This window comes from Seriola lalandi, unplaced genomic scaffold (assembly GCF_002814215.2).
Source record: "Seriola lalandi dorsalis isolate HSWRI2012SDOR001 ecotype SW California unplaced genomic scaffold, Sedor1 jcf7180002054972, whole genome shotgun sequence".
Classification (NCBI taxonomy): domain Eukaryota; kingdom Metazoa; phylum Chordata; class Actinopteri; order Carangiformes; family Carangidae; genus Seriola; species Seriola lalandi.
Genome location: NW_019525660.1, coordinates 1,174,033 through 1,198,964, shown reverse-complemented (window position 1 = coordinate 1,198,964; position 24,932 = coordinate 1,174,033). Strand labels below are relative to the sequence as shown.

Below are 24,932 nucleotides of genomic sequence, written 5' to 3'. Positions count from 1 at the left end.
TCATAACATGTACTTCTATTATCGTAGCGTTGGAGGATTGTTAAGTGTAAAGTGGCAGGTGTATTGTGAAAAATTTGTTTTCAAGTGATCGATATTCTCATCTCAATCTTCAGCCCTTGTCTGTGTCGTGGGCCACATAAGGATAAAAGACAAAAAAAACAAAAAAACACAAGACCCCATAGTATTAAAGAAACAGTCTGTCTTCCTTGTGCCAGCCTGTAAAAGCATTACAGTGACACTTATTGGTTGATATTGAACATGTGTTTTTTTGAGCACAGTTTGCATCTTATTTTTTCAAGGCACTGATGCTAATTTGAATTGACTCTCCTGAATCAGATGTCACAATCTATGGCACTAATGTTCTGTTGACTGCCTCAGAATCCTGATGAATGAAGTGTGTTGTGTTACACTTTGAAACACACCTGGAATGAGACGATGCCCTGGTTAATATTAGGCTGTTGATTCATTTTGCACAGCACAGAGAAAAACAAATAAACCTCTGTAGTTGTCTGTGCCACAATGAAGCACTGAGACATTTAGACTTTCTGCTGTGACCATGTATTGAGGCTTTAGCGTGTTGCCTCAGCTTCAAACTTCATTGCCCTTTAATCCCACTAATCAAAGCAGGTGACTACAATTTCTGATGCAGCCGAGAGCATGAAATTCTCGAGGTGATTTTTTTATTTTTTTTATTTTTTTTACTGCGCGTGTAGCTTAAAATCATCTAATTAATTCAGAAATATTAGAAGAACTGTGTACACAACACTGCCACTCCATGTTCCTATCCTTAAGTAATTTCCCCTTTCATTATTCCTGTGGAGAATGTAATATTCTGTGTGATGAGAACTGCCTCCTTTAGGGATAATGTCGGCTTGAATGCTGGCCCTAAACAGTTTTATAGATTGTTAAGGGGGCAATCAAGATGACTCCTCTCCCTCAGTAAAAAATTACTCCTTCAAGATGTGAGAGATATGGAGGGAGAGTCGATGCTCAGACCTGTGCCCATAATATCTCACCTTATTACTTGTGGATGCCGACGGTGGCTCAGAAGATGACCTTATGAATTATAACATTTGATATGGCAAACAGCATGGCCGAGTCGCCTGTTTCAACACATCAGAGCAAACACGTGAAGGGTAATGCAGCCTGACAAACTACCCACAGTTCCCTGAGCTCGACGGACCGGCTCCATGTCATATTTACTTTACATAATTGCTGCCCGCTAATCTGTTACTATTAACACACAGCCTGCCTATTGTCTCCTGCACCTTCTTTTCACCTGTTTTTTCCCTCACTGCATTTTTTCCTCTCCTCCCACGAGAATAGCCAGACATCGTGATAAATAGTTGGTGTGAAAGTAAAGCATGCCACGATGTGTTTAGGATCTTTTAGAAACATAAAGAAACCAGGCTTCGGCGATTGCGAAAACATCCACCGGCGGACAGACTCGCATATTTGCTTTTAATGACCTTAGGTCAGAGGATTATTTGGGTTTGGTGCAGCAATGTGATCCACATAGAAGAGTTTAGCCTCATGGCAAAAAAAATGTTTTTTCTGCAAGCTGCCAAATTATTGCTGAAAGTCACCCTAGGATTTGGGGGGAGGAGATTGCATGTTCTTGAAATGTGCTTAGAGAAGGGATATTTAGTGACAGGACTTGATGCATTACCACTCTGGTCCTTAACTACATTGTATGCTGCACGAGAGAGAGAGAGAGAGAGGGGAAAAAAAAAAAAACATGTTATGGATGAGGACACTTTTAGGACTGTATATGCTTTATGCTGTCTCAGAAGCCATGCTGGTATGTTTTGAAATTGTTTTATATAACAGATTGGTATTTTTTTTCTTCTTCCCACCAGTTTTCTTTTATTAAATTAAAATACAGTTGCCTCAAAGAGTTTTATATTAGCCTAAAGATGTATTCATGTAGTATTTTCCGTGTCGAATATCTGCTCTGTATAATGTGATACCTGCCATTGCATTATGATTTGAAAGCAGAGAGGAGTGTTCTCATGGGAACAGATATTGTACTTGCTTCTTGGCTGTTATAGACTGACTCCATGACCTAATGCGTTGTGCAGAACATAAACTGATTCCTGCATCTCATTGTAAGGAAACGTGCAAATATGCTGTGGGTAATGTACATGTGTAGGTGTTCATGGACAAAACAGCCGAGCCGGTAATTGTTAATGATGAAGTGGAAGCTATTCTTCTGCCGTGTATGTGTTTGCTTAAAGTCAAGAAAAGCAAATATTCAAACACGACAGCTCTCGGTTTTGTTTCAGACATTTACTACTGCTCTATGGCCAAAGCTGGCTGAGATGAAAGCCGCCTGCGATTAGCCACAGGATGCTGTCCTGCTGGTCCAGCTCTGGGAGCAACACCGCTTCACACTGTTGTAACCTACAGATTAACATTTATGGCTCAGCATGCTCCGGTGGACTTTCTGGGTCAAGACCAAGTGGCAAGATTGAGGAGTGGGACTGACTCTGTGACAGTGCTACTCTCCCCTGTGCTCCAGGCCGAGTCTGGCGGTGAGCGCCAAACAGAAATGTGCTTAGTTCTGTCATAGGGAGAACAAAATAGAAATGCATTGTGCTCTCTGCTTGTGAAAATTGCTTTGAGTGAATAAATGCGCTGCTTCTAGGTTCGGCCTTTCTGAAATACAGACATTATCTTCAAAGTCAGGAAACCTTACATATTTAAAGGAGATTACTTGGCAAACACTTCCCTGCCACTACTTACTACACATGAGCACATTTGCCTCATAAGTCATCATTATATATTGTCCAAATATTGTGGAGACAAGACCTTCTATTTTTTTATAAGTGAAAAACATATTTTTTCTTTTCGTGGTGCCGTAACTTGCTGAAATTCTAGAGACAGATCTCTTTTGCTGTTTTGCTGTAATTGCACAAAGGAATATTAGCCCTGTAGGAGGTTTCCCAGAATAGCTTCAACCTGCCAAGGGCCTCAGCTCTGGTCTTTTGTGGCCCCCGGACAGCCCAGTGGGAAGTTGGGCGTCAGCTATGCTTGTCGATAGAGCTGCTTGACGGCCTCAATAATTCAGTTGATGCGACCTCTGTGATGCTGAAAGCTGCAGGTCTGGCGGGTGACGAGGAGCGATGATGGGGACAAGGCGGAGGCGCTGGTTCACGTGGAGAGCCAGTCAGCAACACTTCCTCTGTCTGTTTATTGTCAGCAGGGTGAAAAAGAAGAAAATATGGAATATCAGACCATTGAGGAGTGTAAAACTGGCGCCTCAGAGTCAGTGTAATGGTATACAGGTCAGCAATCTTTGACTTCCAGTGGAGAGCGGTGTGCATTCCGAAGTTGGTCTCAGCCAATCGCTACAGGGCAGACTCTCCAAGTTTCACCCTTGGAAGAAGAGAAACCAGTGCAATGTTGGTGAATTTTCAGATTGATGTTTCTTTAATAAGGCCTGCAGTCTCTCAGTATTCTGATAGTGTGCCATCATTACCTACATACTCCTTAAAACGCTGACAACTGGAGAATAAAACCCTCCAGTTTCTTTATGTATTGTGTGGTTTATATGCCACCATATGCCCAAAGATAGAACACACCCAATAGATTATTCTCTGTAAAGTGCAAATATCATATTCATTGTGTGCATGTCATTTGTATTTCCATTAATTCCATATTATTAAAGTGAGTATTTTGATTCCTTTTGTAATAATGAGGTGAATGCCCAACGATAAGAGCCGGTCAACGTCTGTGTGGTCAGGTTTGATATTTTCCAGCAGTCGCAGCAGCATGCGAGTGTTGCTTTCCCATTACAGTATTGAAGCGTTCCCTTACACTCTTCAGTTTTCTGCCACTATTATACGATTGCAGTGTTTTCCTATCTCCCCCCCTGCACATGCAAAAATAGAGAGGGTTGGCTTGTCGTGCAATCATGTGAGATGCATTTGAATGACACCCAATGTCAGCACTTTAGATATCTCTCTGCATTAGAATTTTTTATCAGGTAGCCAGGTTTGTATGCTCCCAGCATTTCAAATGTAGTTTGAGTAATGACTTTCAGCCACTCTCTGAGTGCTGTGTTGATGGGCTATAGTAGTGCTACAATGATGTCTCCCGATGTCTAGATTAGGCCGTCAAGCAAGACCAACATTTGATTGAGAATTTGTCATTAAGAAAAAAAAAAAAAAAAAAAAAAAACGCAGCTGGTGTAAATGAATAAGATACCTGCTATAATTCCCTTTTTTTCCTCAGGATCATCCAGGGTCTTAAAGCCATTTCCTTTTGTTTATTCGATATGTTCTGGACAGATATGATGTGAAATTCATTCTTTCAATCACCCTCTGTGGCGTTGTGATTGCTCTGTAGCTTCATTACAATGCAGCTGCAGTATCACCGCAATTTAATTTATTTCCCTAACAATGTGTTGATCGTGGATTTGTCTGTGAATTGCCACATGTCTGTGGAGTTGATTTTATTTTTGCACACCATGGAGTCAATTCATTATGAGTAAGCATTAGTTGACAATTGTTGACACCATCTTGCAAGATTCTCAATTAAGTGAATGTACACGGACATCATTACTTCCTTAGATCCCCCGTGTGAAATAACACTGCAGTGATACCAATTTGAGAGAGTTGCAGACTGTGGCCCATAGAATTAAGACTGTCTGGTGTAATTGGGTGTGGGATATGAAAGGCAGCACCTATTTTGATAAGAGCTTGGTTCAATACTAGTAGCCTTGGATACCGATAAATGCTGGAGACTGCATGTGTGAATGCACAGACTAACCTGCTATTACCATTCCAGATAGAGGGAGATACTGCAGAAGAAACATTATAAAATCCAGCTTATTTTATATTCCAATTGTCCACACATAACAATTACATTTTAAAAAATGAATTTGGCTGCGCTTGCGGTTTTCCCGCTAAAGATTCAATGAATATATAACTCATACTGTCAGTGGTGAAGGGTTATTTGGGGGATTTGTAAACATCCCTGCTCAGCTTATTATGTTGTATCCTGGCACTGGCAGATGCCTTTTTTTATTATTTAATTCACACAGACAAATAAAGCGAACAATAAAATGGTTAGGATTAGACGCTGACCGTAATGATTTACCAGTGACAGACAAGAAAAGTAAAAAAGAAAAAAAACAAAACGGTTAGTTCAGCGCAGCTTTTTGGTGATTTGTTTTTCATAGTCACAGTAGCTTTGTTTGTCTTCTAAATGTGCTGAAACTATGAGGGATAAGGCTTCAAGCTCGGTGTGTGTGGAATAATCTGAAGTGGCTGTATCAGAGATTTGCATCACTTTACTCCACTTGTGAATATTCTGCATCATACACTGAGACAAGAGACTTAGCATGGAGCAGGATTTCATCATCTTTCCTGAGAGTCTCACTGAGTGCAGTAAGCTCATCCATCACTAAGAATGCTAAGGATATAGCTGCCACTGAAATTTAATTGTTGGTAAATGCTGCCATGATTTTGTTTGCTCACTTTCTTTCTTCTCTCTTTATCTCATACTCTGTTATATGGTCAGTGATTGCACATATTTTAAGATTAAGAAATCACAAATTATAGTAATCCGCAAAAAAAAAAAAAACATTTAGGTCAATCAAACTACAAGGAAACTTGGCAGTAGTTGATCAGATCCAGTAAAAACTCTCATTGAAAGATCAGCTAATCAAAAATGGATCATCTTGACTCTGATTTGTCGTGTATTTTTAGGTAACAGTTCGTCACTTCATGTTGCAGCAAAGGATTCAGGCATTGAGCCTCGATAAAGAACGAACACAATCTGGTTCAGATGGCATCCAGAATTCACAGAGTCTGGGCAACGTGCTGCAGACAAACACTTCTGTGTCTCCAAAATCACTGGTGTCAGGGGGAAACAGGCAGCATCTGATGGAACACTGCCCTGGTTCTCCCTCTCCCCTTCTCCAAGCGCCGGGAGGCAAGAAAAAAAAAGAAGAAGAACTGAAGAGAAACTGAAAGAGGAGAGGGAGAGAGGAGCGTCAAGGAGGAAAGGGAGAGGGACTCGACAAGATGAATTATGCAAAGCTGTCAGAGACGGCTATTGTTGGAGGTGCTGGCTGTGTTAAAGGGAGCCAGTCCTGATCTCCACCAGCTCCATCAACCGCTCTCACCACTCCCCATGGCTGAGCACCGTCTGATCTGTGCTCCGGCAAATGGCCAACAACAAGATGAGAAGAAGTGGGGGGGCAGGCAGGCAGGAAGGCACTCGGTGACAGGTGGATTGTCTTGGAGGGACACACCAGCGACGTCAAGTACGCTCTTTATTACCGTTATTTACAGAGGTCACCGCCAGGGAGATCTGAGCTGATATGTACAGCAGCCCCACGGAAATATAATTACCGAACAAAGGCTTGGGCAAGAGTTGCCTTTTCAGCATTCTGGTCAGCACTGGCGACTCCTGTTTTGCAAAATGCTTTGTGTGCATCAACTCGGGAGTGTGTGCCAACCCAGTTTCAGCAGTTGTATTTGCTTATTAAATTTGTTTTGCACAGAACTCCTTATCAGTTCCAAGATATCTTGGAAGTAGGGCTGTGAGATTATTTGCATTGTTGATTGTTGTTGTTAAAGAAAAGAAAAAGAGAAAACAAAATTCATCGTAGCCTAGTTAATGTCTTCAGATCACTTTATCCAACCAAGCATCCAAAAGATGATGAAAATGATGGGGGGAAAAAATTAACACAGAACCAGCAAATGCTTGCTTGATAAACCACTTTAAAGGCATTAAAAATGTATTTTCTCATTCAGCTGCTTATTATGGAAAATGGTTTCCTGCACAAAAACATGATTCTCTGCTAAAGTTAGAACTGTTTTGTTCATTTCATTTCCTCTGTGCTCACACAACTGGTCTGAAGTGGGTGGGGCTTAGGTGGGAAAATGTGATGTCATGTACTGCCATGTACCAATCAGGATTTAGCAACATTTGAATCAGAATCTGTAGACAGATGCTACGCTATTCTGTCACCGTCACTCAAATCTGATCTCCTAATAATTATTTTCGGTCGTTAAGTCTGTCACATGTCAGAGAGTATTAAAAAAAAAAAAAAAAAAACTCCACATCCCAAATTCCCAGAGCACAAGATGATGTTGTCAAATAGTTTGTTTTGTCCAATCAACAGTTCAAAACCTCCATTAATGATGATCTAAAACTGATTAATGCTGCAAATCCTCACAGTGGAGAAGCTGGAACCAGAGAATTACTGGAAATTTTCTGGAATTGACTTAAATATTTAGTCAGTCATTCAGGATTAACTATGTCAACTGACTAATCAGTTCATTGATTATTTGTTTCTGCACTAATCACTTGACTTATCATCGCGCACTATTTGAAAAGTTGCTCCCTTTCCTTTGAGAATAGAAAAACATATTTTCCTTTCTGCAGTTTTGATGAATAACATATTGAATGTCATTTAAAAGGGTCTAATTAATTTTGTATAAAACAACTTATTGGTTCCAAGATTTCTTAAAAAGGTTGCTATCCCCTTTAGTCATCTCTTTCTGATCCTCAAGATGGAAGCATAAAACATACCCTCTCTCATCTTTGATGAATAGCATACTCTATGTCAGACATGAAACAAGTAAATCTCACTTAGATCCTTGAAACTTCTCCAACTGCACTGGAGAGCCAATTGACTTGGACACAGTTCTTCGCACCATATTATACAGATGGTTTATGGTTTATGCTTCAAAGAAGTGCAGAGGTGTAGGACAGTACTAGGCGTCTAGGGGACTGTACTCAACTGGCATGGGAGTCGTTGCGACGTGTATGGAGCTGCGCTGTGTAGATCATGAATTGTCTTTTTCCCTGCCTCACTGGCTCGCCAGAGGACCTCTGCATGACACTAATTTTGCAGTGTCGACCGTTCCACTGAGCGGTCATGGGTGACTGACTGTCCTGATTTAACTGCATGATCAAGGCTAAAAGGAAATGTATAAGTGAGTGATACCGGAAAAGTTAAGAAGAAAAAAAAAAAAAAAAGGAACATGCATTTACAAAAGTTCTGTGGAGGTCCTCAGGATAAAGTAGGAATGTTTATATGGAGACTATGTCTTGTCACTGAAGGGCTTATTATCGATTAGGACACAAATCTAATTCTTCCTATAGAGGAGGCTTGAGGCTCAGTGGGAAGGACTTGTGGCATTAGCTGTTTTTCAGATGGCGGATCTCTTTACAACTCCATAAAGAAGAGGGGGATCGTAATCAGGGAGGCTTCTGGGCGTGTCTGCTTGCACTCATCCTGTACATTAATCTGCCAGTCTGGACGGGTGTGTACAATTTCCTGAAAGTGATGAGATGTGAGTGAGATGTCCTGTGGCATCGTAAAACAAGTGTGTGGGGGGTAGTCTTCAGAGTCGAGTGTCAGGGTTACAAGAGAGTGTGTCACTGATTGCATCTCAGCCCATCAGGGAACAGAATGATATCCAGCAACTCTGAGAAAAGGAGGGGAAAAAAACGAAGGAGCATAGAAAAGCTCACTATTTTCATTATCCCTGCATCCTGTACTCTGCCTGCGACTGCCTCAGTTTTTGGGAAGGTCTCTCCGGGACTGGTGCTATCTTCCAGCGCAACAGTGCGCTATCCTGGCTTCATTGGAAGGTTTTGATGCTTGATGTGAAACGAAGTAGATCTCATTTGGGGAAAGAAGGAGACTGATACTCTAGTCTTACAGCTCAGCCAAGAGAGAAATGAAACTGTGGTGTGTGAGTGTGTGTGAGGGTGTGTAGTTTTGTGTCAGGAGGCAGTGGAAAATGGCTGGTAATAAACACTTGTGACACACCGGGACTCCCATCCACATTCTACTCAAGGGTTTTTTTTTTTTGCAGATTAGTCACATTTTCATCCCCCTTGTCCACATTTTAGAGCACTGTCTCCACCTGAGAGAGTCTTCTAAGGATTTTAACTCTGACATGTCTAATGTTTGAGTGCAAAGCCAAATTATGTTTTTAACGCGAGGTGCAGATTCGCTCAGTGCTGCGGTCAGAGCAGTTGGGATATCCAGCCGGGTCATGGGCAGTGTTTGCATTTTGGTAGAAACATTTCATATCACTATTATTCTTGCTGTTTAATATGCAAGTTCTTGGTTCACTTGTGTACCCACACACAGTATATCGAGCCATACAGTAGTTTAAAGGGCCAGTTCACCCAAAAAAAAAAAAAAAAAAAAAAAAAAAAGAAAAACATTTTTTTTCTCAATTTTGAGAAAATTTTGAAATTTTTTTGTCAAACAGCTTTGTTTTTTTGTTTTACGACCCTGGCTTTACTGGAACTGCTACCTACCAAGGAAGAAATCCCTATGAAAGCTGTCATCTTCTGTGGACTGTCTAGAGTCCAGTGCCTTAAACAAAGTATTATACACCTCCATTGTTTTTGAATGGAGGCAGGAATCTCAAAACCTGGACAAATAAAACCAAAAGTAAGAGACAAATAGTAACAAACAAATTTTTGTCACTATCACAGTAGATATACATTTTTCATTGAAATATGTCATCCTCTAGTCATCATTGCTATTCTGTGTATGTAATGTGACACTGGGTTAACATGCATGTCATGGGTCAGAATTATAATTCTGTATGAGCTACAGTTTAAATTAAAAATTAAAGCATGATATGATGGTGTCAAAAAGCCACTGGCCACAGTGATGTGTGACTTATTGATTCATGTGTCATTTAACCGGCATTTAATAACCACCATCTTCCACTTGGTGGCTGTTCATTTTTTTCGGCACAGCTTCATGGGAAAAATTAAAACCTCCTCCTCCAAATAAAAAAATAAATAAAAAAATAAATGAAAAAAAAAAAAAACTGAGAATGTTTCATTGAAAAGATTGTGTGAAACCACAATTAGTTTTTGTGAAACTGCTTTTGCTTGCTGTGAACAAGTGTGTGTGTGTGTGTGTGTGTGTGAAGACAACTTTTAAAATCGGCACACTCCAGATGAACTTGAATTTTAAAGGCTAAAACAGGCGGAATAAAAAAAAAAGTATTTCTTCTTTTTAAGAGGGGAAGTCATGTATGGCAAGAGTTCACGGGTGAGGTTCCAGGGATGGGGAGGTAGCAGTGGGGGTGGGGCAGTGAGAAGGGGATAAGTGTGTGCTTTTGAAGATGAAGCAGATGGATTAGTGTTATCTGAGCTCCTTGCTTCCTTTCCTCTTCTCTCTTTCTACAGGTAGAGTGGGTGGAGGACTGAATGGACTGAAGAAGTGACCGACAAAGGTTGAGAAGTGGGGAGGGGAGTTTGAGGGGAAATCGGTACAGGACGAGAATCACAACCAGAGAAGGAAGAGGAGGGGGAGAAAAGAGAGAAATAATCCAGTGCCGAGTATCTTGGGAGAGCGTCGGTGGTGAAGGGGAGGGAGTTGGATACCCAGCATGCAGGCAGCATGGAACGGGTGAGGGAGCAGCGGCCTTTCTGCTCGCTGTCAAAGAGCCAGAGAGACAGAGAGAGGGACTGCGAGAGAGACAAGGATCGAGAGCGCCGTTACACCGCCTCCTCGGCTGACCGGGAGGAGGGAGCCTGTCGCGTACCCACTCAGAAATCCTACAGCTCCAGCGAGACGCTCCAGGCCTTTGACCATGACCCTTCACGAATGTTGTTTGGAGGCAGAGTCAAGGAGATGGTCCACAAGGAGAGTGCAGAGTACAGCAGGCCAGGTGAGCAAGAGCAAATGTTTACTTGAGTCGTCCCACAGTAGGTCAGTGTTTGTCAGATGAATCTCCATAATTCCAGCTAAGTGTGGTGGTTATTAAGGCTGCCAGAGAAAAGTAGGACAGTTACATTTAACTTGAAGGCCGATATTATGAGAGAGTAATAGAGTGATGACCTGGCTGTAGAAAAAAGTATTATTTTTAATTAGAAAAAAATCTATGTCTCAAAACTGCATCTTGTAGTTTTATTTTCATGAATCTCAAGAGAGAAGTTCAACAATAACTCTGAGATTCAACTAATAATATCCTAATGTCCATGTCTATTTGCTGATGTTTAACAGTGCGAAACGGCACCAGTAAATGAACAAGGATTCAAGGATTTTGTTGTTTGTTGTGTTTTATACATTTTGCCATCCTACAGTTTTATGTTCTACTTATCTGTGCAAGTTTGATAAGAAATAACAGGATAATGCCAGTATGTTAGACAGTGGTAAACACAATTAAATAATGTCAAACAAAGGCACAGTTTTGTTTCATTCTCCTAAACTTTGAGAGAAAACTCACATTGGGTGTGATCCAGTGGACCGCTATGACCTTATAAAATGTCCGTACCCTGCTGGACTATGTTAAAATAATAAGGAAAAATGCTCAGTAAATAACTCTCTCCTTTAATTGGCTGTTGGAAAGTGCTTTAATTTCTGTAATTAAAAAGTTTGAGCAGTTTATTCTATTTTATTGCGCTCCTTTGGCTCATAAGATTGCAATTAGAAAATCTATCCATTACTCCCTTACATTTTCTTGGTGCTAATTGGTGCTCATTTTAGAAATTAATGGGATTATGATGAAGTTGTGGGAAAAATGCTTTTTTTCTTTATTTCTCTCTCAAATCTGGGCATTTAATGTTAATGACTGTTTCTTACATCTCTTACATCATCACAGTAAATGTCAGATTTAATGTGAGTCATGTAGGAGTGAAACAAGAGCATACCGTGTATAAATGGAGTGTTGATACTACTATATCTGCTCATTGTGTGTGTGTGTGTGTGAGTGAGTGTGTATGTGTGTGTGTGATAGAGAGAGAGAAAGAGATGTATGGAAATATCTAAATGTAATAATCATTTTAAATGGTATGGATTTTAATGTGGAGAAGTCTATTTCCTGTAACATCTAAACATTATTGGACACATTTTCAGACACTGACTTTGAAAAGGTTTTTTTTTTTATTTTATTTTTTTTTTGCACCATTTCCAACAACACAAAATACTCAACAAAGGGACATGGGAAAGTTTAAAGTCCCTTCACTTTGTGACCTTGAATTTGAAATTAAACTTAATTTTGATATGTAGACATCTACCATGAACATCTTTTGTTCTAGTGTGTTTCAGCAACATTGGAACATCTGACCTTGAAATATTGAAAATCATTATTAACCATTACCATTGAAATACCAATCGTTTCTGTTTAAATAAATGGATGAATTGTTCAGGTTAATAACAGAAGCGTGTTTGACGTGGACTGTTGGTGTGGTACTGACCATACAAATAAAAAATCAGAACATCTGTACTACTTAATTATAGGTTTTAAATAGACTACTGTATATGAAGCGAGTGAAACATGAAGAATATATTCTTATTACTTCAGGGACTTATTAATGAGGTTAACATGAGGTATTTTTGTTTACTGGCAATATACCTGTGTCCTATTTTAAAAAATTAATTAATTCATTTTGCTGCAGTGTCTTTGAAGGCATGGCAGGCTATTATTTTATTTCCAGACGACACCAAAGCCTTAAGTAATTACAAATGAAGACAAAACTAAATTATGGTAATGACTTGTTGTGAAATGGGCTGCGTCTGAAACAGTTTCTGAAAACTCTTAAGTGATAAATGGGTGGATAAAATCTTTCTCTCATTCTTTCACGTGTAGATGCAACTTTGATTTCAGGTGATGTGCTTTGGGTGTAAATGTCTCATCAACCTAGGCAACATTAAAAATCTTATTTTATTACTTAAGAGCTGCTCTGTGATTTGAGTTCGAGAAAATGCTTTTGGGCATCTTGCTAAGTTGATGAGTGTTAAGTAGCCTGGGAGGCTGTTGTAAAGGCTTTAATTTAACAGCCCCCTCTCCTTCCCCCAGGCTCACGAGTTGAGTGTTTTTTTTTTTTTTTTTTAAGTAGCCCTGCTCTTGGCCATTAACTGCGTTGTTGCTTGGTTTGTTAACTTTACAACTCCTGTCATTCACAGGGCAGACATTTTCGTTGAGGCAGCTCGGGATCTGTGAGCCACCGGCTCGCAGAGGCTTGGCGCTATGCCCTGAGACGGGCCTCTCCCACCCACTCAGCAGCTACTCCAGAGGACCAGTCGCTACAGAAAACCATGAATCTGTTTCACCGGAACGTACCATGACTCTTTGGGGAACGGGGGCAAAGTCTGGGCAGAATTCATGCCTCTCCAGTCGCTCTAACTCGGCGCTCACACTCACTGACACGGAAATGGACAATAAATCGGACAATGAGATGGGTGAGTAGGGCACACGTTTCATTCTTTTATCTATAAAAAGCTTATTTGTTTGCGGCTCATGCTTTCATTGCTTTTCAAAGGGGGAGAAATCACTAGGTAGGAAAGGCAGCAGTAGGTTGGATTATGGTTGGTGCTGGAGACAAGGACCTGATTGGTGGAAGAAAGTGGAAGCGCGATTGGTGGGGCTGGTATCTGGAGAGGCATTTGCAGCTGCCTTTCTTTGGATCAAAGGCGTGATTCCTCGCCGCATGCGGAAAAGAATTTGGCCTACCGATTGAGTAGTTGCTAGTCACCTGGTCCTTCTCCACAGGAAGCAGAGGAGTTTGATAAAGTTTCCCCATGGGCTAGCGTATAATCAAAGATAGCTTTGTGTGAGATTTTGCTTAGAAATTCTGCAGTGGTTGACTGGGCATGCACAATGGCTGATTAAATGGGTACAATGGTTTGAAGTGCAAATTTGATCATGCTGGAAACCTGAGATGGAGGATTGAGGTTCTCTATTTGAAAAGGGCAATGTATATAAGACGGCTGCAGATCTGCCATGTTGTTAAATTCACTCTGTTTTTTTATGCTCTCTTGTTTATTTTAACATAATACCTGATACGGTTAATTTGCACTTTTTGAATTATTTATATTTCTTCCTCTTTACTTTACACTGGCATCCATTGCTGCTTTTCAACAGTATTTCTTCCTCCGACACTCTTTTTGGCATTTAAGCACATTGTATTTTTTCACCCTTCATTCAGTTTATCCTGTCAGCTTCACGTGTTTCAGTGTAAATCTTAAAAAAAAAAAAAAAAAAAAAAAAAAAAAAAAGTGAAGTTGAGTGCTGCTGTACATTGTACATCATTCATCATCATCATACTGTGAGCCATCACCATTACAACACTTCTAATGTAAAGCTCAAATTATTTTAAGAAACCAGTGATCTCAAAGAGTGGCAGGCAGTTAAAATAATTAGGGATGATTACACTTTCCTGGCAAGAGCATTAAAGAGAGGGTAAAAAAGTAAAATGTCTTGTGTTCATGTGCTATCAATTTTTATTCTGAAAACACTGGCTACATTCTGACATTTGAGACAAGTCATTTTCTTAATGGCAGTATTCATCATAGTGAGCTTGTCTCCGGAGGGAGGCTGAGTAAGTCCTTTACCTTTTCAAAATGCCATCAGAATTCAAACCCATGTATTTGTTCCAGTGTCTGGCCTTTGCTTTAGCCCAACACGCAATATACATTTATGAGTCGCTGAAAGCTCAGCCTAACCACAGAGGTGCCGGTAAACATAATCCTTACCTCCTTAGTGCGCGGCACCAGTCATATTTGTTGCTGAACATGCCAAGCATGAAACCATATCACCATTCATTGCTCAATTCTGCAAGACAATGCAGAAGCTGCTTTCAATGGCTTCTCTATTGAGCTTCAATTGCACCTTCCCTCCAGCACTTCAACTGCATGAGCGCACACACACACACACGCACACACACAAACACACACACACACACACACACACACACACTCTCAAACACGTACACACACATCACCCTGCGCCCCTTTGGCATACCTTCTTTGGAGTTTCTTTTGGAAACATCTCAGGAAGCTGCAGCTGATTGGCTGTAGTTAGTACAGTGTCCCGTTGAGGCTTTATCTAACTCACTATTGTCTCAGTTAGTTAGTGTCATTATAGAGAAAATAAACAATACCTGCTAGATCTTTGTCCCAGCTGCCATGCATTTTAATGCTACAAAAAGCAAAAACACCTAACAACTAATTTATTTAAGTGCACACTGGTATGTTTCTCTTGCGCATCATTTTAATTTGCTGAAACTGCTCTGTAGAGAGAAGCATGTTAGTGGCAGTGTAATTTAAAATTCTAATTCTTTTTTATTAAACTGTTTTTGGAGCTAAGGCCCTTTTTTCATCATTTAGATTTTGAGCTGGAGCAAAAGAAAACATTGTCATTTTTCCACCTACATACATCTTGGTTTTTCTTTTTTTTCTTTTTTTTTTTTTTTTTTTTTGTCAGGAGGCATTGCACTTTTGACTTTCACTATTTAATGAAGCAGCTAAGAGAAATGACCCATCCAAAGGTTTCCATCAACTGAATATGCATGCAGAAGCTCCGACAAGGGGCCGTTCAGCCCCACTTATTCATAAATGAACTCAATATTTCATTCTAATTCGCTCTGTTCTACAGAGTATTCGACACAGACAAGTACCAAAGCCTCAGCACATTTGCAGAGTACGGCATCTGCAAATGTTAACCTCCGTGATCCTAGGGAAGGAGGTCCACCTTTCAAATATGAAACCATGACTGGTCATCTCGGAGGTTTCGGGGCTCTGAATGATCCACTTGGGGGCAAAGATCACAGACTGAATAAGAAGGGTTGTTTTCTGAAGTGATGCTTTTGCATTTTAGTAGTATATTTGTCAAAAGAGAGGAGCCAGCCAGTGAAAGGGCTGTCAGCTGAGTTCTGTGCCATTATTTAAAAAAAAATATATATATTATTAAAAGTATTAAATTCAACCTTTTAAAAATGAAATCCACATTTTTTACTGAAAACCAAGTCTCTAATTGCATTGAAGTGGACTGATTATATCAATCATAACAGATTATTTATGACACAACATGAAGTTGTTGGATTTTTAATGAAAAAAGTGGGGTAAAAAGAAAGGAGGAAAGTAGAAATCTGTTAAGCAGCTTTCATTGATTTTGCGCTTAAGATAATCCCCTGCCACTGATAGAATCCCTTGAAAACAAAATTGATTGATTAAAGCGTCAGTTTTATTGGTTTCCTAGTTGTAAGAGTGGCCATGTGATACTAAGCAGTCATTGCATATTGAAATAGAAGACACCATCCTGTTCCTACATAATGTGTATTACATTACAGTGTACAGCAACCAAAACTACACCTTCTAAAGATATTAATAATTATTATATTTATATATTGTTAATTTCTCTCATTAAAAACCACGTGAAAATTCCCATTTTTCACACATTTTTTATAATTTCCTAAAAAAATTATCCCTATCAGTGACTCGTTATTTTCCTTTTAAATATCCGCCTGCCCACATTGACGTACCGGTACATACATTAAAAAATCTATTCATGCTTTTTCTCCTGAGAAATTATTTAATATCATCACCTCTACATGACAGTGATAGCTCGCCATACGCAAACACCCACACACACATACATCCACAGATTTATACACACACACTTGGAGGTACATATGCTCACTTACTGTCACTTAATGTCTGTTGTGAGTGTAACTTTGCTTTAAGTGGCACCATGATAAAATAGAAATGTTTGCATGCAGCAGCTGGAGGAGAGACAGGACTGAGCTTTTATAGCTGCAGATAAGGAGGGAAGAATTTATCCAACTAAAGCCTTGTTCACACAGCAGCAGTATTATATAGACTCTTCATGAAATTAATTAATTCATCTGCGTTAGGTGAAATACATCTACATTGAGTAATAACATTTCTTAACATCACTGGTGCCTGATTTTATAGTTTTTCTAAAAATATTTTTATATAATTTGTAACCTAATAATTTAATTTGCCTTAAATGGAGGAAACGTATTTAAAATATTGTAATATATTTCTTATCAGTGATAGAAACGCTCATAGAGAAGCAAAGCATACAAAGGAACTACTTTTCAAACACTTACAAAAGGAAATACCGGGAGGTGGAATTGGTTTCATGAGGTGACCTCTGTCTTAACTGAACCATTATTTGTGATGGAAATCATATATTTAATATTTATACAAACACTGGATTTGCATTGGTTGGAATATGGGTCACTTGATGTCCCTGGGTATTTCAGTCCCACGCAGCCATGCTGTTTTTATTGAAATGCAGAGTTTTGTTCTGAATTTTATCTGAAAACAGATAATGGGATAAACCATGCCCTCTTACTTTTCTTATCAGGTTTGAATTTTATACAGATGGAATTTAATTTTATCCATCCATCATAATTTAAGATGCCTTACATTTAAGATGTAGACCCTGAAACTGTAGGTGAACTCCTCTTTATCTGTGCTCTACTGCCGGTTCTTGTAGCAAACGCAGAAAACAATAAATTATAAATGAAGACAGAAAATGTTCTCATTTCAAAAATCGAACAAATCACTTTGTAAACAAAGTCAACTGTGGGATACAACTTTTCAACAGGAGTTGCCATTCTTCAGTTACCTGGCCTCTATAGCCCTTACCTCAGTGTATTGTAATGTTTCATATTAAATTACCATAGTTTGGGTTAAATTGTTGCTGTGTAAATGTATAAATATTCATATTGGAGTCAGCCTATAGCTGCTGTGTAAGAGTGAACACAGCCATGGAGAAAGATTTCCACTCTAATGTTGACTGCGCTGACTTCAGAATCAATATTATACCCCTCATAAAACATGAATGACTGCAGGAAACAGAAACATAGCATGGCCCAGTTGAGTTGTATTCCTAATAGGGTGTGAAAAAGCTCGCACTGACTTGTTAGGTACTGCAGCTACAGCACTGCAGTACCTCGTGACAGCTCTCCTCGGCTGTATAAACCGTCACACATGGGGTTTATCGTCGGTGGGAGAGTCTTGACGCCTGCTGACCCCTGGTTGGTAGACGGGAGACTTTCACTGCAATGCCTGTCACCCTTTGTAAAGAGGCATCACTTGCTCTGGCCTGCACTTTCTGTCCAGAGTGGTTTTTGAGGGAAATGGTGTGCCCCTTTGATGTTTTCATGGAGAATGGCTAGTGTGGATGTACCACTCTCTATTTTATGTCTTTACTGCCATGTTCACATCCAGGACTGTTAACTGTATTAGAAAATAATTTCATAATTAATTCCAGTTCGTGGAAGTCAGAGGTCCACGTTGCAGTTGTACACATTTTAGAGTTGAGTATAGCTCACACATTCATTGTGTGAGCAGTGCCAGTAAAAGGTTAATTAAATCAGTAGAGGAGTCACAGCAAAGTGTGCTGTAGCACAGCAAGCACCAAAGGCTTTTTGGGTGGGAGTATGAAAGCGTATCAGACAGCCTCTAACATGCGTCTCTGTGTGCATGTATTCATGTTCTCTCACTCTGCGCCTCTCCCTCTCCCCTGTCTCACGTACACACACACACACACGCACACGCACGCGCACACGCTCCCATATCTCACTTTGTTTCTCACACTTTATCTCTCTCAGATTAGAAGAATCAAGCGAAAGTGCAGACAGTTACACACACGCACGGACACGCACGCGGACGTCACGCTGACGAAGGTGACACGCCATCTGTCAAACTCCTGTCTCAGATCTGCGCCTTGTATTGTGACAGTGGAATCAGTGTATTGATCGTAGCAGGCAGAAATCCTCCCTCACCACTTTCATAATTCAATATGGCACAAGCAGACCACAAAAAAGAATAAATAACATCAGAGAGGGTTTTTTTTTTTTTTTTTTGGTCAAAAGGGCTGGCCATCTGTGATGTTTTTTGAAGAACACTCCAAACCTGGCAGAGAAAACATTTTCATCATTTGTTAATAGGAGCTGGGAAGGTGTCTGAGCTTTATCGCATACCTCATCAAAAGAGGAGGCACGCTTTGATTGCCATCATTTATTGTCATCACTTCCCTGCTTGCTGGCGCCGTTGCCAGTTAAGTGCTCACATTGTTAGTGCTCGGGGTGACGAGGGGGGGGTGTGGAATACAGCAGTGACGTGCCAAGGTGTCAGAGGGTGTTGTGCTCATCAGTCGTGTGAAAAAATTTCTATTTTGGAGTAGTTCTGGAAAAGCGTGGAGGAGGTCAGTGCCCCTGTTTCTGTGGAGAGTAGAGGTCGGTGACATTTGAGGCTACATCCAAATAAATCACAAACGGACCACTTATATGGGAACTTTGGTTCATAGCATTTGTATGTTTATTTATTCGTTTTTTTTTGTGTAGACACATTCATGTGAACACATTAACACGACAGCAACACATGGCAAAAAACTTTCTTCTCACACCATAGCTCCCCCCTACAGAGTGGATGATCTGATTAGACTCTGGAGTGTCTTGCTGTATAAATTTGCATCTTAATATGGCAAAACAGATTTTCTTGAAGCTACTATGTCCCTTTAATACTTAAAAGATACAGTTCCTATTAACATAGTCTATGTGAGGACACTTTTTTAAGCATTAGTTTTGTATAAATCAAAATAGGGCTGCTGTTTACATTACTTATTATATATCACTTGATTTGTTTTTGTAAGTTTTTTTCAATTAATCTATTAATCATTTAGTCTATTAAATGTCAGTAAATTGTGAAAAACACCCATTACCACTTATCAGACCCCAAGGTGATCTCATTCTGTCAGACTAAAAGTCAAAACTCCAAACTGACAGTGATATAAAACAGACAGGAAAAAAAAAAAAAAAAAAAAAAAAAAGCAAATCCTCATATTTAAGAAGCTGGAACCTCTTTGCATCATAAATGTCTTTAACGGTTAATCTCTTCTCAAAATAATTTCTGATGCATTTTCGACAAATTTCCAGAGAGTTTCAAGTGGAGCACTTTTGAGTGTGAAGTTGACAGAAGGCATTTGGTATTTGGGTTAATCTGTCAGGGTTAGTGTTACATGGTCTGCAGAGATGCAGCTGTGTCGTAAAAAGGCTATTAATTTTGTCCAGCATCTATTTTCTGACACCTAATCGTTAAGTATCAACATTTGCCTCTCTGACTTAAGTTTCACCCAGTTTTGCTAAGCGTAGGTGACAACACTGTCTTAGCTCGCACTTGGCTCGGTCTAATCACTGGCGGGTGCCAGACTGCAGGACATGTTATTACGATTACGAATCACTCTGCAGTTGTCAATTATGAGGGCCACTATTTACCGTCCTCAAGAGAAAATGGCTCATTTCATTTCATCACACTGCTTAATTGAGTGTTTGTATTACCATGCAATACGGAAATAGTCAGGAAGTCATTTTATACTCTATGAATATCAATGCAAGAAACACGGATTAGCATGTAGCTCCAGTTGTGTTCGTCATAATTACATGTATGTGTGGTGTCTCTTCAGCCATCAGGGGCCATTTATTTTTTTCTGAACCCAGGAATCCACCTTTACTCTCCCAAGGAAAAAAAAAGACTAGACATAGAAGGAAAAGGATATGTTACACTGATTGCCTGTAAAGTGAGTAATCAAGAAATTATATCCTTTTTTTTCCCACTTATTGTAAGTTTAGGACAGTCAGGATAGAGTACCTACTGTAGGTCTCTTTTTCCATTTCTTATGGGCTAAAATAGATTTTCTTTCTTTTCCTGGAGTGCTGAAGGAACGTTGTCCCCAGACTAGCGCCAACCCACCAATCTATTTGGTTTCATGTCTTCTTTCCTTAACTCTCTCTTTTCTCTCCCCTATCTTGGGACTCAGGAATTTTTTGTTATATCTACTTTCATTGTGCTGCAGCTCTGACCTTTTGCGCTCTTTAGTATTGGATGTTGGAAATCAAAAAGTTGGAAGTCAAGGTGACTCCTCTGTTGTTGTCTCATCTGAATGTAAAAGCGTCCCTGTTTTGCCTGTCGTACTCAAAGGATCAGCTCATGTCGCGCTTGCTTGTCTTTTCTCTAAACTGTTGGTATAAAAAAAGGTCTTTTGTCCATTGTTGTCCACGTGTCCTTGAGCAAGATACTGAACCCAAAGAAGCTGTATTGCAGAGAGTGGCTTTGAATTGACATACACCTGAACAGTAGGACCTCTTAAAACACTAGATTATGCAGCAGGTATTTAAGGCTATAGGCTGCAGTGGTGTTCATAAGCGATCTCAGGAATGAATTAATCGTAAGAAACCAAAGTGAAACCACAGTCATCTAAACTCAATTGTGCTTTTCGTCCAATTAAGTGACCAAATATAATGAGGAAAATATGGGCAAAATGTATGGTCTTAATTGTATTTGGATGCTCTAATTTCCTTTTTGACATATGCAATTAAGAACACATTTTAACCGCATATTATTACCCCTGAATCTTTTCATTCGCAGTGGAAATGTTTTTTGAGTCTTTTATACATATCAATAAATGTTTCATTAAAAGGCCCTGACTTCAGTCGGGATTTCACATAGTTTTCGTCATATGAGCGTTTCATCTCGCTCAAACAATGCCACAAATCAAAGGCTTTCTGTCTCCATTTATTTTTTAGTGTATCGAATAGTCATTAATATTTCCCCCGAGTTAATAAGGGTGAAGGAAGTATATGGAGATTTGTACACAGAATGGAGCCTGCAGGTCCCCCTCGTATTTTAGAACCCTGTTTATGTTCCTCTCACTTTTTAGTTTCGGGGTTGCTTCTCTTGAACAGTCTCTTCTTACTGCCTCTATAGGGCAAAGGAGAGATGGGAAAGGTTAAAATTTTGAGTTTTTTTATATTATTATTATACACCTACAACAGCTGGGAGGGTTACAGACTTTTTTGCACTGGGTTTCGCCTGTTAGGTTCTATATAGACTATGCAGCCTGAGAGGACGACCTGCAGACACTACTCGGTACATTAACACCTTTCTCCTCCTAGGCATACTTTTTAAATGTATTTTATGTTAAATGTTTAATATTCAATACTCAAAGATAAGACAGTTAACCATAGAGCTTTAGTACAATAACAGATCAAAACCAATACCTTGTAAAATATTATTAAAACCTTTTATAATATAAAACCCTTATTTTGTAAGGGCACTTCCTAATAATTGTTAAAAAAACAAAAAACATGACAGTCTGGCAGGGACACACACACACACACACACACACACACACACACACACACACACACACACAGTTTGTATGTATATTTATGTATATAATTATTTTATTATGAATTTCTTTTGTTTTTAATTAATTTTTCTCATTAATTGTTGATTTACTTAAATATGAATTTTATTCCATGTCCTATTTAACCATAGAACACTTCACGTTAAAAATATCCATTAAAGTAGCATCATAAAAAACTTAAAATTCACATTTTACAATCTAAAAATTCACAATCTTTTCTTGAAGATTTCTTCACTTGAGTCACTGTACAATGTTTTCCCAAGTGAAGCTGTTTATTGATCAGATTTTTACGTTTTGTTGTTTTAAAGACATTATAGACAGTGTGTACCTCTACCTTGCAGATATAACAACAATTAAGAAGTGGCATTAAAAATGGCTATAAAATTCCGTCTAGACACCTTATTGTCATCAGGGGACATTTGTGGCTGAGGCAAATTAAGATGAGTTTGATTGTACCAGTATTTTGAGATTTACTTTTTTAATGTTTTATTTAAGTAGTCTAGCAGAAACCACACACAAACCACTGTAAGGACAGTAAGTAGGCTGCCGATGAGACGTCCCCGTGGCTCATCCAGGAGACGAGGGCAGGAGGGGGGGTCATCTAACACCCTATAGTATCACCTCATGCACACTGCTTTCTCCGCACATCATTCCGGTTTCTGTCGCTCTTTAGTTATGGGCACTGAACTATGAGAGATATGGCCTTAAATAATCTCACTCGCTGATATTTGCATGAAATCTTGGCAGTTCTCCTCACTGGAGCAACGCCATCAAATCACCTTGTAAGCTGTTTAGGTGATGGGATTTTAAACATATAAGCCTTATGTCACTGCCCCCAAAATTTCTAAGTGTGTTATCCGAGCTTAAAATAGTTTGCACAACAGAATAAAATAGATCAGTATTTCCTAAAGTGGGGTTTTTCTTTCAGGCCATTTTTGCTTTTCAGGGGGAGGAGGATCCCCGCTAAAGGACACTCTTATGGCTGTATAGAAGGACTTCAAGGGCTGATTGGAAAGAGGATGATGGCACAATGAAATCTAGGGGAACACACACACACACACACACCCACACACACTCCAACACCTGCACACACCTCCTTTCCTTAAGGGAGAAAGGTCAGTATCCAGAGGAGGAAATGGTGAGCCATTGTTATGATTGATCACACGGCAAGGTCCAGGGAGGACGCAGTGTCACTTTCATTGTCAAACTCATTATACCACAGAAGAAGATTCCCCCTCCTCCTCCCAGCTCTCATGTCCTTTCTCCCTAGCAGTCATGTGAAGAAACCCTTCCCCTGCATGCGGAGACGAGTTGGGCACGTCGAAGTGCGAAGCCGAGTGAAATATGCTGAACACACACAATATTTTCAGTCGCTACACTATGGTGCTATAGTGGGGAATTGCATAATTGTGCAACAAGAAAGGAGCAGCTGAAAATACAGAAATAGAGAAAGAATTTTAAATGAGAGGTGCAGCAGTTCTCACTTGGTATATTAGCAATATTAGCAATCAACTTACCGTCGACAACGAGGAGAAACTGCCAAATCAATTAAAATATAACAAAATTGAAGTCTTATAGCCAAAGGCAGCTTGCAAGAGCTTTGGAAGGATATTCTGGTCCTGATTAAAAATGAATGGTATCAGAATACATAAAGCTTTCTGGCCAAGGGCCCAGAGCAAAGCATCCTGAAACTGTGGTCACTTCAGAGGCAGAGGAAAGGCATTAGGTATCTGGGCTATGAAGGGATGCTCAAGTAACAGACTGTTCTCAGTTCAATTCATCTAATCACCAATGCAAACCTAAGCACTTTGCAGATATAGATTTGAGGCCAACGATTGATATTGTATACCATGTAAACTGATTCATGCTCAAAGAAAGAAAACACATTCAGGGTCTCTTCTTCGTATCCTGCCTTGACCTAAACGAGCCGGGCCTTTTATCTCGGTTGAACACAACCCAACACCAACAAACAGAACATGAAACAGAATCCTTAATTTAGTTGACAAAATCTTATTTTCCCTCAAAATGCACTTCTCAATGTTACGATCCTGCCCCTGGAATAGCCACGATTGTGGTTTGCATAATGAAATTACTGCTGAATCAGTATGGAGCTGACATATTTTTTTACTCTGCTCATCTTGCTTTACATTAGCCATTTGTGATTTGAGAATACACAATTGGATTAGAGCTGCTTTAGAAGGCCAACTGTAATGTAAACATTTTTAGGTGAAGTAAAACTCACTTTAAATCACAAATCATATTATGCATGTTGTTTCAGCCATAAACCACCTTTTAGAGATTACTTGCAGTTCTTTGGTCTTTATCATCTCCAGAGCATAATAAATACTGTATAAAGAGAGTGTAGTGCAAAAAGAAATAAGTGATCTTTCCTACTCAGTACATAATCCAGGGTCGTAAAAAGGCAATGAGCTGTTGGATCCCAACTTCCAGACACTTTTTGTTTTGGATTGTTTTGCCTCTGTGGTATTGATCCTGCCTAAAGGCTTCCAAGAGAGGTGAGGGCTGTCTCTGCCAAGAGTAGAGGTCACTCAGATAAATTGGCCAGGTTGGCTTTTAGCAGCTCCAGGGTCAAAGCCCATTCATCTTATTAGGCCGATGTATCCTTTTAGAGGCCTCAGCAGTAGGATTAGACAATAGAGCAGCACCAGGGCATTAGATGACAGACCATTTGGCAAATAGGTTAGAGCAGTTTCCACCTATTGTCTTTTTCTACATTACCCGGAGGAGCTGTCTGCAGAGTTTTGCATGGCAGCTCTAAAGGTTGGAGGGCTTGGAAAGAGAGATTCACGATACATGGAAAACGGGCTGGATGATTGTGTGAAGAATGCCTTTACAAAGTGAACAGAGCAAAAGAGCATTGTAACATATGTCCAATCTGACTGTTGTCAAAGGTAATATGTCGCTGCGTTTTTGGTCTCAAAGACGTTTCTCACCTGAAATGACAATAAC

General features: G+C 39.7%; 1 protein-coding gene across 1 annotated transcript in view; it reads left to right on the top strand.

Moving 5' to 3' along the window:
* LOC111648244 (teneurin-3) overlaps positions 1 to 24,932 on the top strand; it is a 133,954-nt gene that overhangs the window by 2,156 nt on the left and 106,866 nt on the right. Inside the window, exons 2-3 of the mRNA XM_023398078.2 lie at positions 10,186 to 10,670; positions 12,908 to 13,183. Coding sequence (XP_023253846.1) covers positions 10,400 to 10,670; positions 12,908 to 13,183 — 547 coding nt within the window. The 5' untranslated portion in view covers positions 10,186 to 10,399. The remainder of the gene's footprint in view (positions 1 to 10,185; positions 10,671 to 12,907; positions 13,184 to 24,932) is intronic.